Source organism: Haplochromis burtoni, unplaced genomic scaffold (genome assembly GCF_018398535.1).
Source record: "Haplochromis burtoni strain Fernald_Lab_line unplaced genomic scaffold, NCSU_Asbu1 Contig_85, whole genome shotgun sequence".
Classification (NCBI taxonomy): domain Eukaryota; kingdom Metazoa; phylum Chordata; class Actinopteri; order Cichliformes; family Cichlidae; genus Haplochromis; species Haplochromis burtoni.
The window spans coordinates 1,903,001-1,922,624 of NW_024582446.1; the positions used below are offsets into that span (position 1 = coordinate 1,903,001).

Genomic DNA, 19,624 nt, shown 5'->3' on the forward strand with positions numbered 1-19,624 from the left:
TGTCATTTTATTTGTGAGTTAGCATTTTTAATATTTCACCCTTTGTGCATCATACTTATATTGATCTTCCCATGAAAACACAAATATAAAAGAAAACTTTTAAATTGTTATTTTATGTTTCAAAAGTAATTAATATCTCTACTATTTCTCAACATTTCAACTTATTTTTGGTATGAATGGAGTGAATAGATTTTAAGTTTCGTGAGATCTGCAGGTGGTAACATTCAGGTTGCAGCCATCAGATAGTTCTTGGACTTGTTGCAGGTGAGGTCTCTGGTGAGTCGAGTAGTGCCGAGGTATGTTAGCATGATGATGAAGGTGGTGACGGTGACAGTGGCCATGAAGAAGGGTTTCAAGTAATTTGATGATTTCATAATTTGGAAGATCTAACGCTGTGGCATCCAGGCCCAACGTTTGAGAAACCAGCATGCGGAAATCCACCAACTGAAAAAAGAAACACCTGGTTCAAAAGTTTTCAGAAATCTTGTGACCTTTCTTTTATTTATATTAACAAACAACATTAAATGAGCTCTATGACCGCTAACAAACATCTGCTGTGCAAGGTCATGAGATGTGGATGAAAGCATGGTAAACAAGTTTTCCTATTTGTCGTTTGACTCTTACCTCTCTCTGCCTCTCAGACAGCTGAGCCAGGCTCTGTCTGAGGGTGAGGAGTTCCTGTAGGTCGTCTCTTGTCTTCTTCTCTTGGCTCTGCAGGTCTGAGCTAACTGCGCTCAGCTTTTTCTCCACCTTTGCCTTCTCATCCGCCACCAGATCCAGCTTCTTTTTCTGCTCCTGCATGATCTGAGTCTGTTGCGCGACTTTCAGCTTGGCATTTTAGGCACAGCAGAGACTCGAGTGAGCGTCGGGTTTTAGTAAAACAAGAGTGACTTTATTTAATTATGTCAAATTATTAATCTAAGATACTATGATACTTTGAAAGCATGCATTGATTGCATATGCATATGATTCAATGACCCACTAACCCATGCCCCAAAATTAACACAAATACACAAAACATTATGAAGTGAAAATCCCTCTGGAGTGAATTTGGGCCCAAACCCTTCTCCCCTCTACCTTGAGCTCGCTGGTATGGGAGAGCTGGGCCTTGAGCTCAGTGTTGGAAAGCTTGGTTGCTTTCAGTTCACTTTGAAGACGCTCCAGTTTTTTCTGCAGCCTCGCAGCCTGTAGTTGTGCATCATTTTGTTCCACAGCCAATGCTGATCGGGTCTTCTTCTCCTCTTCCAGCTCTGAAACCTTTTTCCTCAGTAGTTGGATGTGGAGTCCTTTGCTCTCTATTTGTTCCTTCTGTGATTTCAACTACAGGGAATGGGAATATTTTAAATCAGCTGTATACATTTTTTAAGCTGCATTTGTGCATTTAGAGGTAAATTATCTGCTTGTTCAGCACCACTCTCCACTTGTATAAACTTGTGAATGATAAAAACAAAAAACAAACAAAAAAACTACCTTCCGTTGTAAGCTGTAAGTCAGACTTTTACTCTCAACTAAAGCAGTTCCCTCTTGTCTAACAAGTTGTTCGGCACGTGACAGAATGAATTTTAGCTTCATTTCGAAGTCAAGATCAATGTCAAAGTCCTCAACCTTCATCGTCTTGGACAGCTGCTCCAAGAATTCCTCATACTGTTAAAAAAAAGAGACAAATCATAGGAATGTGTCGCTATACCAACCTGTATCTGTAACTTATATGCTTAGTCACATGACTTTACTCACATCCTGTTTGCTGTGTTGCAATCGGTCACGATGCATGTCTGCTGTCAGAAGTTCGGCCTCCAAACATTGCAGTCTTCCCCTCAGGTCTTGGACTTGCTGCTCTGCAAGCTGAGCCCTCTGTTGTGCAATGTGATGAAGCTCTGTCTGCTCACTCAGCTTTTCAGAAGCACAACACAGCCTCATTTCCACCTCTGGCAAGCTCTGAAAGACCAGCATAGTGAAAATGTGTGGTAACATAAACTATTGTGTGCACACTCCTTTTTATCTTACAGCTGGACTAAGTCCTTGACAGATGGAACAGGAAGAGTTAACATAAAGATACAAGTAACTGCATCAATTGCTGTGCTTTGGGATGTATTCTTCTACTTTACAGAGTTATCCAGTCGATGTAGTTATTAGTCTGCAAATTAAAATAAAAAAAATATTTAGCTGTATTGCAAGTATTGAGATTTGAGTATTGAGTATTGAGAAAAAAAATCAACCAGTATGTTGCATTTTACACAAGTAACTGATCATTCATGACACATAGCGATTAACAAAAAGTAATCCTAATAGCTAAAATACAATGTGATTTATAATTGTCAGCAAATTTGCTGTTTGGCTGGAGCCACATTTGCACCTTGGAGAACAAATTTAGCTTTAAAGCAGCTTTTAAGCATTTTTTGTTGGAAATCCCAACGTTCCTCACCTTATTGCAGAGGTTATCCACTGTCTGTAGAACATCTCTCTCCGTGGGCAGGATGACGTCGTCACACTTCTTCTCCAGGAGGCCGACCAACGTTTCCAAGAATGCCTGCAGCTTGTCCTCAGCTTCTTGGATCCTTCTTTCAAGCTCCTCCACCTGGTTCTCCAGACAGTGTGACTCTCGCCTGGCTGCCTCTATCACTCTCTTACTGGCCTCAAGTCTTTCAGTTAGGGTCTGCTTCTCCATCTCGACACTTCTTCTCCCAACAGCCAGACCATCAAGCTCCTAAATGACATACAAACACCACAACAATAGGGCAATTTTAGCAGTTACTCCTAAAGTAATAAAATCTTTAAATTAACAATTTCGTACAGAAGTCAGTAGTTTTTACACAACGCTACTAAATCCTTTAGTTCGTGGGTTAAGCCGTCCAGACATGTGAAATCTTGTACTGTAAAGTAACTACGCTTTTAAGTTGTGTATATACCACTTTGAGTGAATCAAGTGCTGCTACAGTGCTTGCAGCCTTCCTCCTCTCTTGGTCCAGCTCTGCCACCAGCCTCAGCACCGTCTCTCTGCTGGCTTTGCACTCCACCTCACTGGACTTCACACTCTCTTCTAAAACAGCAACCCTCATCTTCAGCCTCTCCTTCTCATTGCACTGTTAATTACAGAGGTTGAAGAAAGGTACTAAATAGTTATTAAATGTTTTTTTAATCTATTTTTAAAAGTTGCCAACATAGGAATCAATTTAGTTTTTTCCTCCGCTATGACTGAATTCAGTAGACATTGAAAATATTTTAAGGCCTACCTCGTTAGAGTTTTCCATAACTCCAAATAAGAGAGGTGAGAAGTGAACTTTAAGTAGATGTTGCCTCTGTTTTAAGAAGTCTCCTGGCAACAGCAAACACAGGCTCAGTCAGAAGGGGGCGCTGTAGCTGAGACTGTCAGGCATCAACTCGTTTATCAAGTTGGTGGAATTTTATTTTATTTTATTTTATTTTATTTTATTTTATTTTATTTTATTTCAGTTTATTTTATTTTAGTTTAGAAAAATTGATTTCTTAATTAATATAGTAACATAAAAAAAATCCAAAGTCACGCTGAACGTGCAACAATGTGAAGGTCTTTCCATGAGCACCACGTTAGCCCTGAGTTTAGACTGTCAGGTAGCCCTTCTGCTCAATCCCAGTATGAGCTTCACTTACCGGACATTTTCCACTCATAAACTGATCGAGTTTGTCTAAATATAAACGACTGAGTATTTTTAAGGTACTTCCTGCTGTGTTTTGAAGTTTTAGTAAGTAATACAGTTCAGCTTAAAATGGAAACGCTCTACCTTCAAGTCAGAGCTGAGAGCATAATGTGACTACTTTTATTGCGTCACTTCGAGCAGGAAACAAGCGACGAGGAACAAACACGCCGCCTTTGAATGTATGCAAGACTGTAAACACTGAAGGTAGCTGGAATTTGTGAATTAATTTAACACCGTATTTTGTTTTTTCTAAACTCCTGACGTTTTCTACTCACTGAATTGTCTGCGGCTGGCATGTATACAGAAGTTAGCTCCAGGCATGGAGCCGCAGTACTGCTGAATGTATTATCCTAATTAGTTTGCAGGATATACGAGTGTTTTGCTTGCTGATGCACTTTTGATTCCTGTTGTTGTCTATACTTTAGATTTAACGTGTAACAATAGAACTATACGTCCATTAGCTAAGTTGATCTGTTTGTTTAACATAGTTCTGTGCTTCCAGTCACCTAAAGGCACTTTCCTTTGGCAGCAGGTTATTTGTAGGTGAGTGTGAATGGAAGATGCTTCTCCGGACGTTGTGGTCCAGACTGGGAGCCCAGCTGCATGCAGGGAGCAGATCAGGCTGCGTTTTAACTTCGGCCAGGACTCACTGTGCTCCGTGGAGCTTTTCCAGGACCTGCCATTTAAACTCTATTCATCAGCAGCACGAGCAGAAAAGACATGTTTCTTTGCCTGCTTTGAGTGGATGTAAAAGTCTTAGCAGTGGGCTTTTGACTGACCCTGGGAGACTTTCAAACTGTGCAAGAGGACAAACAAGTTTGTATTCAACCAACCTCGTAAAGACAGTGTTGAAACCAGGTTTGAAACCAGCCACAGTGCCTGGGAAGAGGGCACCCAAGGGACCACGGACGAAACAGCCGTCCAGAGCCAACCAGCCTTCCCTCAGTGAAGACAAGGTGATTTACCCTTTAGTGTAGTGAAATGTTTTATTTAGCTGCGCCTGGTATTGTTTTATGTGTTGATTCAATTGTTTGTCTCCATAGGATATGATGCAGTGCATTGCTTTTGCAACAGCAGATCAGTATCATTTGCCAACACTTTCTCACGACTTGATAAACCACGGCTTCCATGAGATAGATTTGCCCAGAGGTATGAGTGAAAAGGTCATACAGCTGTGCATTAGATTATTAGTGATGGCTTTCATGATCGTCGTGTTTTATTTTCAGATGCCTCGAATGTTCTGGTGATAAGCACAGACATGGCTGCAAAACCAGATGAAAATGCACAAATCTTCTTCTTCAGGTAATGCTGATGCGCTTTGGTTTAGACTTTGTCTCCAATGGTATTATTTTGTTGTAGAAAGGTCAGTTCTGTTCAAACATTGTCAAAAATATGGCTTAATTTGAGGATTATTGATATTTGGTTTGGTCAGTACTCAGTGATACAGGCGTACCTTGGTTTGCCTGTATGCCTATATCAGTGATCTATTTCTCAGCATCAGATGCACACACAAATCTAAACATGCAATTGCTGAGATTGTCGGTTGGATTCGGGTCTGGATTACACAAGGCTAATCAGTGGTGCCTTTTAAAATTGTTGATGCTCTTGCCACGTGAGGCCAGGCCCCACTGCATTGTGTCTAAGCAGTCAGGGAGGGCTGTGAAGGTCTATGTAATCCTCCAAGGATATGCCTCCTCAGACAATCACTGACCTCCTGCTAAACCATTCATGCTGGATGTTGCATGCAGCATAACGTTCGCCACAGCATCTCCAGACTCTTACCTGCCACATATGCTCAGTGTGAATTTGCTCTCATCTGTAAAGAGAATGCAGCCCCACTGATGGACCTTTTGGTTTTGTTGATCACTAGTGAATGCTATTCGATCTGCATGTTGCTGGTATGTGAACACAGGTCCCACTGATGGATGTCAGCCCCTCATGCCGCCCTCATGGAGTCTGTTTCTGACAGATTGATCTAAAACATGCACATGAGGTTTTGTAGGCCACCTCCCATTCTTCCTCTCACAAAGGAGCAGATACTGGTCCTGCTGCTGTGGTATCTCCACCACACTCTTGAGATTGTGCTGAGAGGCACAAACTTTGTTGCCATGGCACGTGTGGATTTGCCATCCTGGAGGAGTTGGACTATTTGTGCAACCTGGCTGAGATGGTGATAGTGTCTCATGTTACTAGTGGAAGCAAGGACAAGGAGATAGAAACGGTCTGTGGCAACCATTCCCTTTTTGGGGGGTTGTCTTGTTGTTGTCTTCCCCTGCACCTGTTGTCCCTTTGATTTGCACCAGAGCAGGTGAAACTGAGTCTTAATAGTTTATGCTTTCTAACTTACAGGTTGCTATCCCTGAAGTTTAGCTGACTTTTTTGTTATACGCTGACAATCAAGCATTCCTTGAACATTTTTCAGCAGTGTAGTTACTAATACTTCTTTAGTACAGCTGCTTTTTTCTTTGGCCCCATAATGCCTGATCTCAGTCTAAAGTTTCTAAGTTTAAAAGTTGTTTTGTTCAGCTAGAGTTCTTGTTTGACTGCTTGCCTCATGATTACCTTGAACCGATAGTTTGTTTTGTAACATGAGAGGAAGGGCTAAACACTGACTTGTTCCACTTTCTAAATTTTTAGAGAAGGCTCAGTAGTTTTCTGGAATGTCGAGGAGAAAACGGTAAGCAAACATCACCATTAATGCAGTTAATCTAATTTCCAGTTCACTTTTCTACTATACTATTGTTAAACTCTGTAATTTCCCCTCGGTCTTTACAGATGAAAAACATTTTGAGAATCCTGGAACACCATGAGATCCAGCCTTATGAAGTAGCGTTAGTCCACTGGGAAAACGAGGAGATTAACTACACTGTGGGAGAGTACGATGAGCCTCATGCTTTGTTTTGTTAGTACTTTCAGACTCTGTAACGTTTCTAAACAGACACTTTTTTCCACCTCAGGGGAAATACAAAGCTTGAGCGTGGCAACTTTATTCTGAGTGACGATATGGATCAAGAGGAAGCTGTTTTGGAGAAATTTGCATTTTCAAATGCACTTTGTTTGTCTGGTGAGAAGCTGTATTTCCAGTCTGAATCATAAAAAATGTATTTGTTTCCTGTGAACACTGCTAACCTTTTCTCTTTGCTTTCTTTTCCAGTGAAGTTGGCAATATGGGAGGTAGCATTAGACAACTTTGTAGAGTCCATTCAATCAATTCCAGAGGTACAGTGGACAATTAACAGCAAGAATGAATAATTGATTATTTATAATGGTTGTTTGTGTGTTAGGAGATGCACGTGGCATTAGTATTTTTCTAAAATGCTAATGCCAGCATGCTAATTTTTTTTCCTTTCCCACCCAGACACTCAAGTCTGGGAAAAGAGTCAAGTTGTCCTCTGCAGAGGTTATGCAGAAGATAGGAGAGCTTTTCACATTAAGGTAAATTCAGGAAAGTACATCCTTTCTATTTTTGTATTCACTATTTATGAGCAAGTAATACACCTTGAGTTTTGTGTAATTATACATGTTATTTCTAAATGCAAAAACTGCTGTTTGTTTGCTTTTCTAGTATTACCGTACTTTAGTATTTTTATTTACACTCTGCTTTGACAGACACTGTATAAACCTGAGATCTGACCTTCTCCTCACGCCTGATTTCTACTGGGACAGAGAAAACCTAGAAAAACTCTACGATAAGACGTGCCAGTTCCTCAGCATCAACCGCAGAGTCAATGTAAAGGATAAACTATCGCTGCTGGGTCTTTGTGTTAACACTCAATCATTTTTTTTTGCCCATGTAGCTTCATAATCTATCTCATTTTAGGTTGTGAATGAGAAGCTGGAACATTGCACGCAGCTGACAGACTTGATGAGGAGCCACCTGAGTGAGAAGCACAGCTTGAGGTTGGAGTGGATGATAGTCATCCTGATTACGATTGAGGTAAAAGAGGTCAAGCAAGAAGCCTCAAAGAATGCAGCATTTTTAAAACAAACCTTTATTCATGCTTTAAAAAAAACAGGGAGATGTTTAATAATGAGTGCATCTCATTTGTTTCTCGTGTAGGTTATGTTTGAACTCGCAAAAATGATCTTCTAAATTGCTGCTCTGAAGCTACAACAACTCTAAAAAGGGCACAAGCAGCTATGAAAGAAGAATGCTGCACTGTGCGAAGGCACTGAGTCGTGAAGGGGACCTAGATCACGCTGAATGTATTTACTCTTCATGTGTTACATCAGCAACTTTCTGAAAACCATGAATTATTTTTAAATCAAGAATTTCACAAATTGTTACTGAGGATCTTGGCTGCGGGCGGGAGCAGTATTTTACACACATTTGTTCTTTATTACTGTGAAAAAAACAAAGAAAAATCAAAGTAGGCAAAAAAAGATTTTTAATCTTCTGTGATGATCTGACCTTTATGTTTTGGGACTTTTTTTTTTGTCTTTATGTTCTTAATTTTCTTTTTATGTCATGAGAAAGCATCTATGTTTTCTTGTCAGTGTCAAAGATGCATTTTTAAAAGGTCTTATTTGCATGGGAAGGCAGGGACTCCCACACCTTGACACTGATCTTGCAGCTGATTTAAAAAAGAAAGGGGGGGGGGAGATGTAGAAATGCATCCAGATTTACTGAGTCCCAAACACCAACTGTAACTCTGTTATAAAAGATGGGAATAAAGTATTTATGTTCAATATTTCTGTGTTTGGATGTTAAACATTATTAACAGATTTCTTTTCTTTTGCAGTAAACAAATAATTACTGAAGTACTTTTAATTTATATGTATTAATTTATTCAAATAAAATAGTTTTTATTAATTAAACACTGGTAAATATATCAGAAAACATATAAATACACATAAATCAATATTAGTGACATCAGACAAGCAAGGATTGTCCATAACAGACAGTAATGGAAATGAGATTTCAAAGTAAAAGCATACAGCTAACATAAATACCTTTTCACAAGCTTATTTCTCTCACTCTGTTGCAGTTTGATTACTGAGCCTCAGGCATCAAGCTTAGTGAGGAGGCTTGTTTCTGGCACTTAGATTTTTTTTCCTGTCTCTAAGTCTAAATTCAGGGTTAGTATCTCAAATTCTCAGCTTAACTTGAAATTTTGAGACAATCAAAATTTCCACTTTTTATTTTTTTCAGTGGTAGAAACAGCCTGTTAAAGAACAGGAGAACAGAAAAGTTTGAGTAAACATGGTTGCTTAAGGCACTGCTGATTAAAATTAGATTAACTGCGTATTTGATTAAGTTGAGCTTTAAATTAAACACTGTCACACCTTGCTTCATGCCATGCTCTCACCATGCTCTTATTTTCGAACTGCTCACAGTAAAAATTCTAATCACTAAAATATTCATTATGTACAAGATCACATATGATAACAATAATATATGTATATATATATATATATATATCTCCTCAGTATGTTCAGGTCTGACTTTTTAAATCATGTGGCATAAGTGAAATACTAATTGCAAATAAATGTGTTGTGGAAATATCTACATTTTGCTAATTTTTTATAAAAAGGTGTTTCTATGTGCTGTAACTGGTAACATACATCATGATTTAATGTGGTCTGTGAATAACACCTGAATGTTTTTTAAGCTTTTTACCATAAAAGGTGAAAAGATTCAACAAATATATTATGATATTCTTATTGACTTACTGACATATACATTCTATTCAAAAACTTAGGCATAATAATGTATGAATTATGAGTGGAGAGACCTGACATAATTAGCAATGAAGTTGCATTACATGACAAACAGGTAGTTAAATTTACTGAGGCCCCTGCGTGGTAAAAGTAGCTCATTGTCACACTTCTAAAATCATTCAAAAATCACAATTCAAGCCCCCTGAGAAGATTAACCTTTTTTTCAATGCACACTTTCCAAAACACTCTCTTAGGTCATATACTGTATAATAATAAGATAATCTTAGCAATTAAGGCTAGTTTCGCTAATAAATATCAGAATATTTTGGTGCAACATAATGTGAAATAAAAGGCTTTGATGGCTTTATGAAGCTTTCTTCCTTTTACTTTTTGATTGTTCCACCTACAAAAAGAAATACAAAAAAGGGCATACGTTTAATTGAAATTGATTGTGAAAATATACAGAATAAGAGGTGGCTTACCACTTAGTAACACTTGAGCTGGGTTAGGTTAATCCCATTCTGCCTGAGTGACACATGTTGTGATTACTGGGTACTCCAGGGCAACAGCAAAATCTTCACCTTCACTCTCAATTTCACCTATTCCTCCTGTTTCATGCAATCTCTGATGATATTCCTCATCCTCACTCTTGGTATCAGGTGCCATTTCAAACTCAGATTCAGGATCTTCTTCCCTCCTTCTTCCCTCATGTGCACTTCCAGCTTGAGGCTCTGTGGGTTCTTCCACTTTGATGTGGGATGCCCCCTTTTCCTCTTGGGTGTAAATGTCTTCCTCAGCATCCAGCCACACGTCATCATTTTCCTCCTCTATTTGTTTAATGGGCTCCTCTGCTGTTTTTTCTTTGCTACGAGCCTTGAAGACTGCAGGATGACTGATCAACAGGCCTCGTTTCTCTTTTTGCATCACAGGTTCTGTCGTTTGTGTGGCCTGAATGTCTGGTATTATCGATTGCTTTGACTGAATTTGTTCCACTGGTTCTATTGTTTCTATTGTGTGGATGCTAACAGCCTGTAGTACTGGCTGTTTTGATATCATGGCTCTTTCAGTTAAATCAAATTTTTCTGCTGGCTCTGTGAATTGCTTCAGCGGTTTGGTGGTTTCTGCTGCCTGGATTTTGGAGATTATTGGTTCCTCTGATTCAGCTTGTTCTGCTGGTTGTGTTGTTTCCATTTCTTGGACAGCAACGTCCTGAAGTTTAGGCTGATGGGAGACCACAGCTTCTGATTCAGTGATTTCTGTTGTCTGAACAGCGACTTCCATTAGCTCCATTTGTTTCTCGCTCTCAGCTCTTTGCATTGCATTTATCAGGTTTGTAGGTTCCACTGCTTCTACTGCCTGAACAGCAACTTCGGACACATTAAGCTGTTTCACAGGTTCTGCAGAAGGTGGGGGGGATGCTGGTGCCTTTAGCTGCCCAAACTGTATGTTAAGTTTGAATTCTAAGGACAGGCTTGAAGGAGACTCTACATTACCTATTGATGAGATCATACCCGTGTTCTGGGGGGCTACTAATCCTGTGTTATTTGGTGTAACAATCTGGCTTTGTGTACTTTGTAGTTTTTGTGCTTCTGTGGTGGTATCGCCATCTTTCTTCTTAGCTAATTCTTCAGATGTTGCATCCTCCGCTGTCACACATACCTCTGATTTTTGCAGCTCAGCTTGAGTTTCTTCCAGATCCTCTGTGTGATCATGGGTAGAGATATCTAAACCTAAATCAGAAATTCGCAATTGATCCTCAGACTCTTTCTGCTCAGCTGGGATCCCATGTCCTTCATCCTCTTCTTCTATGAGCTCCCCAGAACTGTCCATCATTTTTTCATCCTCTGGTTCACTTGGTGCACTTTGAACTGTCTCGCTAATATCTGGTTGTTTTATAACTTCTTGTTCCAACTTATCTGGCACAGATTCAGGAGTGGGCTCTGGTAAATTCCCCTTTACATATTGAATAACTTCTTGAACAGTTCGATTGTTTTCCTCGTTATTCACTTCCTCTTCGATTGCAGTAGAGGCAGATAGATTTTCTACTTTTTCAAGAGTTTCATGACAAACATCAATAACTTCTTTGGCTTCTGTAACCCCTACCTCAATCATTGTGTTGACGATATTCTCTGCTGAATTGATATCAACATCCACCACTTGCACTTGGAATCTGTGATTGTCGTCAAACTCTAGTGATGGAACATGCATCATAACAACCACGCTGCCTTCTTCTGCTGTGTTAATGACATTGTTCTTCTCTAATGGTGTTGTGCTCTCAAAAGTGTCCTTTACCTCCATCACACTTGCTTTTCTTTCTATCAAGTGTTCTCGAATCTCAGTTGTTTCCTCAATCAAAACATCAGGTATTACTGCTGAAACATCTTTTAGATTACATGTTATTACTTGCATCACTACAGCGTGCTCAGTGGCAGCAGTGATTACCTCAGTGCCTTGAAGTTCACCAGCTTTTTCTCCATCAACACTTACTTGGGCTGTACTAACATCCTCGTCATATTTGGGTTCTTCTGAAGCTTCAGCACTGTCAACACAAGTCTCACAATGGACCTGATCATTACTTGCTTGTTCTTCTTCTTGTTCTGCAGAAGGCACATAAGCAGCTGGTACCATTTCTTCCAAAGCTTCACCTTTTCTATCTTCGTGTTCAGCTTGATCATTTTGTGGAATGCTTTCGGTTTTCTGATCTTTGTTTATTTCTAAATCCTGGCCTGGTTGTTTTTTCTCAGTTTCATCTGTAATGCGGTCAGTGTCTGGTTTCGGAACATCTTCTAGCAATGCTTCAGTTTCAAGCTCCTGAGTGCTAAACACCTCAACACTTGATGCAACTGCATTTGCAGACTTGGATGCTTCACGGTCAGTTGCAGGAACATTGTTTTCTGCATCAGGCAGTGATGCTTCTGGTTCCTTTAGGTCAACTGCTTTCTGCTTGGGTTCACCTGTAACTGTTTCCATTGCCCCCATATCCTTGGATATCACCTCATCTTCAGTTCCTTGAGGTTGACCTTCCTCTGAATCTAATGTGACGACTTGTACCACTTGTAACACTGCTGGTTCTTGAACATCCTTGGTTATGGAATCATCCAGTGCTTCACCTTTATCTTCAGTGATTGGTAACATTTTAGCCTCTTGGGGCTGATCTTTTTCTGCATGTGGAACATCCTCTGATATTACTTCTTTCTCCCATGACTGACCACTCCCCTCTTCTAAATCTAATATGGCTGCTTGTACAGCTTCTACCTTTTCTGGAACTTCAGGCTGTGATTCTTTGTTTTGAATCTCATCGGCCACTTCAGTGTGATGTTGTGTTGTCTGTTTGTTTTCATCTGTTACTGGTTCAGAAGACTGAATGTCTTCTGAAGGTTGTATTTCTGTTTGAACACTATCTTCTTTTGAATGCAGTGATGTGGCTTGAAGAAGTTTTGGTACCTCTGGAACTTTGGAAACTTCAGGCTGTGGTTCTTTTTTTTTAATCTCATCAGTCACTTCAATGAGATTCTCTGCTAACTCTTTACATTCACCCGTTATTAGTTCAGCAGACCGAATGTCCTCTGAAGGTTGTATTTCTGTTCGAACACTGTCCTCTTTTGATTCCAATGTTGTGGCTTGAACGCCTTCTGACACCTCTGTAACTTCGGAAACCTCAGACTGTGGCTCTTTAGTTTCTGGCTCATTAGAAACTTCACCTTCAGTGAGATGCTCTGATGTCTGTTTGTTTTCATCTGTTACTGGTTCAGCAGGCTGAATGTCCTGTGAGGGTTGTATTTCTTCTTGAATGTTGTCCTCTTTTGATTCAAATGTTATGGCTTCAACATCTTCTGGCACCTCTGTAACTTCAGAAACTTCAGACTGTCGCTCTTTAGTTTCTGGCTCATCGGTCACTTCAATGAGATGTTCCCCTGTATGTTTGGATTCATCTGTTACTGATTCAGCAGACTGAATGTCCTGTGAGCGCTGTATTTCTTCTTGAATACTATCCTCTTCTGATTGTAATGCTGTGGCTTGAATACCTTCTGGCACTTCTGTAACTTCAAAAATTTCAGACTGTGTCTCTTTAGTTTCTGGCTCAATGGAAACTTCATCTTCAGTGAGATGCTCTCCTATCGGTTTGGATTCAAATATACTTTCTGCTGGTGGAACATCTTCTGAGGCCGGTGCTTCTTCTTCAGGTGATTGAACTTTGTCCTCTTCTGCAGTTGCTGTGGCTTTTTGCTCAACTTCCACTACATCTTTCACTTCATCATCCTCTGTTTTTGGAGCTCCAGTCTGTGTTTGTCTATCTTCTGGCTCAACAGTCACTTCAGCAAGATGCTCTGTCTGCTTGGAATCGTCTGTAACTATTTCTGTTGCTGGTATGTCATCTAAGTGTGGTGCTTCGTCTTCAAGTGACTGAACAGTATCCTCTTCTGAAGCTTTTACATCTTTTTCTACATTTTCCAGTGCTTCCAACTCATCCACCACCACAGAAGCTTCAGCTTCAATTTGACTTTGCTCAGTAATATTTTGATTGATCTGATCCCCCATGGAGCACAAACTTTGGGCTTCCTGCTCGATGCTTCCATCTTTAGTTTCATCAGCCACAAAAAGAGCTGACTCTGCTTCTTGAGCCTCAGTTTTTGAGGCATCTTCTTCTACTTGATCTGCCACAACTAGAGAACCTTTATCTGGAGCAACTTCATCACTTTCAGGTAATGTCTCCTGAGGTAACTCTTCCTTTTCATCAGAAATGCATTCTGGCACATGTTGGCTATCATCAGTAACTTCTAATTCTTTCATGCTTTCTTGCACCTGTGTAACACTGACCTCATGAACTTCATCTTCAGTGACTTCTGCATTGTCAATCTCCTCAGATACAATCTCAGATACAATCTCTGTTGAAACAGCTTTGTTAACATCAGGTATGCTCTCTGTTTGGGCTGTTGCCTCAACTTCATTAATTGCATCAATTGGTTCAGCATTTAGCTCTGCGTTTACCACTGTTTCATCTGATCCTTTGTGTATTTCCAGGATTTTCGGCTGTTCTTTTTCAAATGTTTCAAGTAATTGAGGCGAGACAGAACTAACTATTCTTTCTGAACTTGGCTCCTCTAAAGTCACTGGGACTACATGTGTGCTTACAGAGATGGTTTCAGCAACTTGTTCTAGCAACAACTCTGTGTTGTTGACACTGTATTCAGCTGGGACAGGTGTTGCGTTACCAGATGTTTTTGAAGAGTCTGATAACTGGGAAACTGCAGAGATCATCTCAGTTTCATCTGTCACAGTAACATCAACAGGCTCTGGAGCTGTTATGGCTTCAGATGTGATCTCTACCAGGTCCTCTGCTATAGTGTCATCTCTTGCTGCTTCCTCAATGCCTGAAGCCGGAGTGGCCATGGTCTCTGTAAGTACTCCCTCCTCTGGAATATCACTGAGTTGTTGGTGTTTACTGATTGATCCTGTAAGGTCATCTGGTTCTTCAACTGGAGCAGGTGTAGCCAGTGTTTTAGGAACCTCATTTTCTAAAGCTTCCTCATTGTCTTGGGACGTTTGTGTTTCGAGTGGAAGACTATCACAAGGTGGAGTGGAGTCCTGCTGGACTTCATTGTCTGTTACTTCTGGTATGTAACTTTCTACACCTGCCTTGGTTTCTCCCATTTCATCTGCAAACTCTGACAGTGGAATCACAGCTGGAGTCTCAGAGTCTTCATCACCTGAAGCTTCCTTGTCAGCTTCATCTAAAGATACTTGTTCTAGCGTTTCAGCAGGCTTTCTCTTTTTTCTTCCAGGTAGGAGATTCTTAATAGAAAACGTGGACTCAGCTTGAATAACATCATTGTCAGAAGGAATGATATCTTTGCTTTCATCCAGATCCTTGGCTTTTGTTTTGGGGGTGACAAGTTTTTTAAATGATTTCCATGTTGACTCCCCATCACTCTCTGGAGGACTTCCTTCTTTAATTTCTTGGGCCTCATTAGATCTTTCTAGTGGTGATTCTGCACCTTGTTTAAGTCCACTGTCTTGCTTGCTATTTGGGGGTGTTTCTTCTTCTGAGTCTGATGATTTTCGGCTTTTTCTCCTTCCAGATCCACACAAAACAGCTTCCCATGACACAGATGAGTCTTTCCTTTTTTTCCCTTCTTCTGTGCTGTGATCTAATATTTCCCCCCCTTCACTTGGTTTAGCCTCATCTACTGAACCTGAGATTTGTGCCTGTTCATTGCTCAATGAAGGCGTCTTGTTACGTTTTTTTGGAGTCAGAAGTTTTTTGAAGGCTGCCCATGCACTGTCCTCTTCTTCTGCTGCCGGGGCAGAGGGCTGTGCAGGACTTTCGTCTTTCTGATTTTCAGCTGACTCTGTTGAAGACAGCAGCTGATCAGAGACTTGTTCTTGAGAGTCAGTGATCTTTGTGTCACTTGATTTCTTTGTTTTCTGTTTTTTGGAAAGACTCCTGAAACTAGAGCCTGACATTAGCTTCTTCAGTGGACTCGCCGGAACTTTTTCTTTTTCTTGAGAGTTTAGTATTTCACCCTCACCATCTGATCTCTTCATGGAAGGTGGTTTAACATCATCCTGAGTGGTTACTGCAGGAACGATCTTAGCTTCTCCAAGTCCTTTCTCAGTTGTAGCTGCCTCAGTATCAAGAGTAATCTCCTCCTTATCCTGTTCTTCCACTGCTTGCTCTGCTATTTCAGCAATCTCGTTTTCCCCCATATCCACCAGTTCTTTCTCGGTCACCTCATCTTCTGCAAGTTTCTTTTTCTTCCGTAGACTAGAAAAGATTCCTGTGGTAAAAAACCTTTTTAATGGAGATTCAACCACCTTTTCTTCAGTAATCATTGGTGATGCTGGATGCAGTTCCTGTGTGGTATCCTGGTGTCCATCTTCATTTACAGCAGGTGAAGTTGTTCTTGCATCATCATTATCACGCCCAGCTTCCTCTTTGGTTTCTGTTTTCTTTATGTCTGCATTTTCTGCAATATTCTCTGATGTTCCATCTGTCAGACTGGGACATGTTGTTGAATCATATTCATTTGCTTCCTGTGCTGTGTTTACATCCACACTCTGTTCCTCATTTTCACTTTTGACCTCTTGTGCATTATCTTTGACCTCCTCTGGTATGTTTGGTAGTTCCTCGGGCACATCTGTTTCAGCCTCTTCACCAGAGCCTTTTTTAACTGTCAATTTCAAACCAATGTTGCTGAAAAAATTTCTAAAACTTTCATTGATGTCATTTTGCTTCTCTTCCATTTCGATAATTTCTACTTTTTCAACTTCATTTGCATCAGCTTCATCTGGTGATGTCTTTGCATTGATGTCAACACTTTCCACTGGAGTTTTTTCTTCTTTAGGGGACTTTTCTGTCTTTGCAACATCTTTGTCTGAGGAAAGGATAGTTAAATCAACAATTAAATTAATCATTAAAATACTTTTGAAAAATTGGCCTAGTGTGCTAACAGATTCTTTCACCTAGAACCCAACAACTTACGCTTCTATTGAAACCATGCTGGCAGAAATACACAAATTATGAATACCCACCCTCTGCAGAAATCTCGTCTTTGCAGTGACCATTGAGTGCTGCTATAGAGCTGTCTGCTTTTCCATTTATCTCAGAGATCTGCCCATTGGTTTTGAGAGGCTGAAAAAAAGCACAAAACTGAATGTACAATAAATCTCTGCTCATGTGTGCGTGGCACGAAAAAAATTTAACAAGTCTAGTTTGAACCTCTGAAGAATTTCCATCTGTAATTAACAGGGATGCCAAAGACCTATAGAAACAGTATAGACCAGTTACTATTGGCTAGGTTCTGTGGCAGCCTTAGAGTCAACGCTCCTGATTTTTCCAATCCTAAATCCATGAGTCAGATTAGTTGGGAATGTCTGAGCAGGGTTTAGGGAATAAAAAACTTAACTCCACCCAATATTGTGCAGAAGAAACCTAAATAAACAACTGTAAATACATCAGACGGTAATATTATTTCCAAGTTAAGCTTTTTTTTCAACTTTTTAAACCAATTTATTAGATGTACAGAGTTTTGCTTATCTTTTTACTCATGTTATAATGTTGCCTTATTTTAAGTGCTTTATCTAATTTAAACTGAATTTAAACTGACTATCCGAGCTCTCCAAGAGCCCGAAAATAATAACAACTGAAGGCAAAACAACCTAGTTTTAGATAGTTAAAGGCCATAATCATCATCAACTCCCATTATCACAATTTAAATACAACTTATTGGGATTAGTGTTTTTTCTTTCTTTTTAACACCCCACTTCCAAGCTTAAGCACATGATTTCTTCCAGCAGTGTCATGTCTCCACCTTAATAACAATCAGCATGCTCGAATATAGCATCAAATCAACACAACATCGCCAAGAAAAAGCATCAATTTCTCTACTGATTCTTACAGGACAGTGCTAATTGACATCCTCATCGGCATGAGCTGTTATAATGTTGTACACTAATAATCAATGTTGTTTTCTGCTTAGTCCAGCAGGGGAGAAATTCCATCTCTCCCATGGGCTTTATTTGGTTCACTCCAAGAATGAAAGGTCATCATTCCTCCATGCTGTTTCCTCTTTCATCTACAGTAAATGAAAACCTCTGCGCCATCAATGAAATAGTGAAAAACGACTATTCAGAAGAGTAATACTATGTAAGTTATCAGGTAGCCTCAAGAGCCAAAAGCCAGCAGTCAAGGGCCATTAAATTTACTCACAATTTCAACATGAGGCACTGCACACAATCCATTTAACAACAACAACAACTTTTACAGTAAATGGTTTAAGTTTTGTGTTGTAAGACTCAGGCTATGATTTACAATTATTATTCTTTTTCACATTTTGCAAATCTTGCTGTATAAGGAAAATGGGGCCAAAAAGAGTTTCAGTCAATGTGGGACATATATACATATGAAATGCATCACATATAAGACTTTTTCCCCTTTTATTTTCTTTGTCTTTATGTCTAAGGAGAAATGACACTAGGCTGTTGTGCACCCAGCACAATATATAAATCAATCAATAATGCTTCCTGTTACAGAAAAGCTTAAAAATAATCACATTGCTCGTCAGTGTCCCAGCATTGCTGGATGCACTCATCCGCTTTGAAGGGACAAGGACTTTCCTTTTATTCTGACGTTAATTGATGTGTTGGCATGCAGCGTGTGCACCGTCCCGACAACAACAACAAAATCCAGCCTCAGCATTTTTTTAATCTTTCAAAGCGCCTACTGTTTGTTCTCTGTCACCATAATGAATCAAATGAAAACTACTGATTGGAAAAGAGGACAGGCTAAATCCTTATTGCAAAGTTAATACAGCCATAAAGGAAGAATTTGGGGCTCTTGGGATATGTTACCTTGTCTTCAGTATCCTGCACAGTTTGAACATCATTCACTTTTGCGCTCTCCTCCTCCTCCTCTGCATCCTTCTTGCCCGCACGTTGCGCAGACTGAGTGTCTCCCATTATCTGAACTGCAGCGCGTCGCTATCCGGAATGAGCCACACGAGTGAAACGGATATCCCACAAGAAAAACAGGCCGGTAGCTCAGCTGAGCCACGGAAGGCGGTCAGCTCTCAAATGGTGTAGTCTGGATGCTGGAAAAACTCTTTCCTCTTAGATTAACACCTCCCTGCAGAATCACATGAAGCCATATGAGCCAGCTGACCCGGCCCGGCTCGGCCCGCCTCTCTCTGCATTGAAAAAAAAAAAAGAACTGCAGAGAAAACAGCCTGCTCTCAGATTACTGAAGAGAATGTCCCAGCAACAAGCATAAACCTGCACTGGTGAGGATGCACTAGCCCGCAGATGCACTGAACAACGAGTGGCTATGTTAAAGATTTAAAGGAAACAGATGCTGCAAATGCATGCCGCACTAAATAAGAAAGTCTGTTGCTGTTTAACACTTTGGTTATTCGGAAAGTGGATTTTATAACTAGTTTTATTATAAAAAACAAAACAACAACAACAACAACAACAACAACAACAACAACAACAACAACAAAAAAACCCCAAAACCTAAGAATTTTGAAACCAGGAATGTTCTTTAAAAAAAAAAACCAACTATTTAAATCTTTATAGAAATGGTTAACAGTTCAAAATAGTTAAAATTAACTACTGGCTGGCTATTATATATATAATAGTTATAGTATTCCTCCAATTACTCAATTGCCTAAATTAGTAAAATTACCTGTACAATGAAAAGAATACATGTTGAACAAGTTTGCAATCATTTTATGTATCAAAAACTGTAGGGCACATTCAGTCTGACAAATAAGCAGACAGGTTTCATTATA

At 39.9% G+C, this 19,624-nt stretch overlaps 3 protein-coding genes across 5 annotated transcripts; 1 reads left to right on the forward strand and 2 right to left on the reverse strand.

Moving 5' to 3' along the window:
- Positions 1–7: 7 nt before the first annotated feature.
- On the reverse strand, positions 8–3,398 carry ccdc170 (coiled-coil domain containing 170). Its single transcript, XM_005926081.3, has 8 exons — positions 3,231–3,398; positions 2,907–3,080; positions 2,423–2,704; positions 1,735–1,935; positions 1,471–1,644; positions 1,078–1,320; positions 625–828; positions 8–444 (listed from the first exon to the last, which is right to left on the reverse strand). Exons 1-8 carry the CDS (start codon positions 3,246–3,248, stop codon positions 193–195), a joined length of 1,548 nt encoding a protein of 515 aa, XP_005926143.1. The 5' UTR covers positions 3,249–3,398; the 3' UTR covers positions 8–192.
- Positions 3,399–3,781: 383 nt separating this feature from the next.
- rmnd1 (required for meiotic nuclear division 1 homolog) lies at positions 3,782–8,082 on the forward strand. 3 transcript variants are annotated; one of them, XM_005926085.3, is made up of 12 exons: positions 3,782–3,878; positions 4,204–4,630; positions 4,718–4,823; positions 4,901–4,976; positions 6,312–6,351; positions 6,450–6,550; positions 6,632–6,738; positions 6,829–6,893; positions 7,033–7,109; positions 7,284–7,404; positions 7,495–7,611; positions 7,735–8,082. In XM_005926085.3, exons 2-12 carry the CDS (start codon positions 4,235–4,237, stop codon positions 7,765–7,767), a joined length of 1,239 nt encoding a protein of 412 aa, XP_005926147.1. In that variant the 5' UTR covers positions 3,782–3,878; positions 4,204–4,234; the 3' UTR covers positions 7,768–8,082. The 3 variants fall into 3 exon arrangements, with proteins under 3 accessions (XP_005926147.1, XP_005926148.1, XP_042078350.1); XM_005926086.3 differs by having other exon boundaries at positions 3,795–3,878; positions 4,207–4,630; XM_042222416.1 differs by having other exon boundaries at positions 3,868–3,930; positions 4,203–4,630.
- Positions 8,083–9,056: 974 nt separating this feature from the next.
- On the reverse strand, positions 9,057–19,038 carry akap12a (A kinase (PRKA) anchor protein 12a). The gene is made up of 4 exons (XM_005926087.2): positions 18,687–19,038; positions 16,869–16,968; positions 9,818–16,711; positions 9,057–9,738 (listed from the first exon to the last, which is right to left on the reverse strand). The coding sequence occupies exons 1-3, from the start codon at positions 18,792–18,794 to the stop codon at positions 9,846–9,848; spliced, it is 7,074 nt and encodes a 2,357-aa protein (XP_005926149.1). The 5' UTR covers positions 18,795–19,038; the 3' UTR covers positions 9,057–9,738; positions 9,818–9,845.
- Positions 19,039–19,624: the final 586 nt, after the last annotated feature.

Bases quoted from the DNA above. Each gene is read 5' to 3' on its own strand.
- ccdc170 (XM_005926081.3), bottom strand. The intron at 1,936-2,422 runs GTGAGGAACGTT...CTGGTCTTTCAG, and splicing joins TGGATAACCTCTGCAATAAG to AGCTTGCCAGAGGTGGAAAT. The intron at 829-1,077 runs GTAGAGGGGAGA...TAAAATGCCAAG, and splicing joins CCCATACCAGCGAGCTCAAG to CTGAAAGTCGCGCAACAGAC.
- rmnd1 (XM_005926085.3), top strand. From the start codon at position 4,235: ATGCTTCTCCGGACGTTGTGGTCCAGACTGGGAGCCCAGCTGCATGCA. The intron at 7,110-7,283 runs GTAAATTCAGGA...CTGCTTTGACAG, and splicing joins GGAGAGCTTTTCACATTAAG to ACACTGTATAAACCTGAGAT. The intron at 7,405-7,494 runs GTAAAGGATAAA...ATCTCATTTTAG, and splicing joins GCATCAACCGCAGAGTCAAT to GTTGTGAATGAGAAGCTGGA.
- akap12a (XM_005926087.2), bottom strand. From the start codon at position 18,794: ATGGGAGACACTCAGTCTGCGCAACGTGCGGGCAAGAAGGATGCAGAG. The intron at 16,969-18,686 runs GTAACATATCCC...GCTTTTTTTCAG, and splicing joins TGCAGGATACTGAAGACAAG to CCTCTCAAAACCAATGGGCA. The intron at 16,712-16,868 runs GTGGGTATTCAT...TCCTTTCCTCAG, and splicing joins AGACGAGATTTCTGCAGAGG to ACAAAGATGTTGCAAAGACA.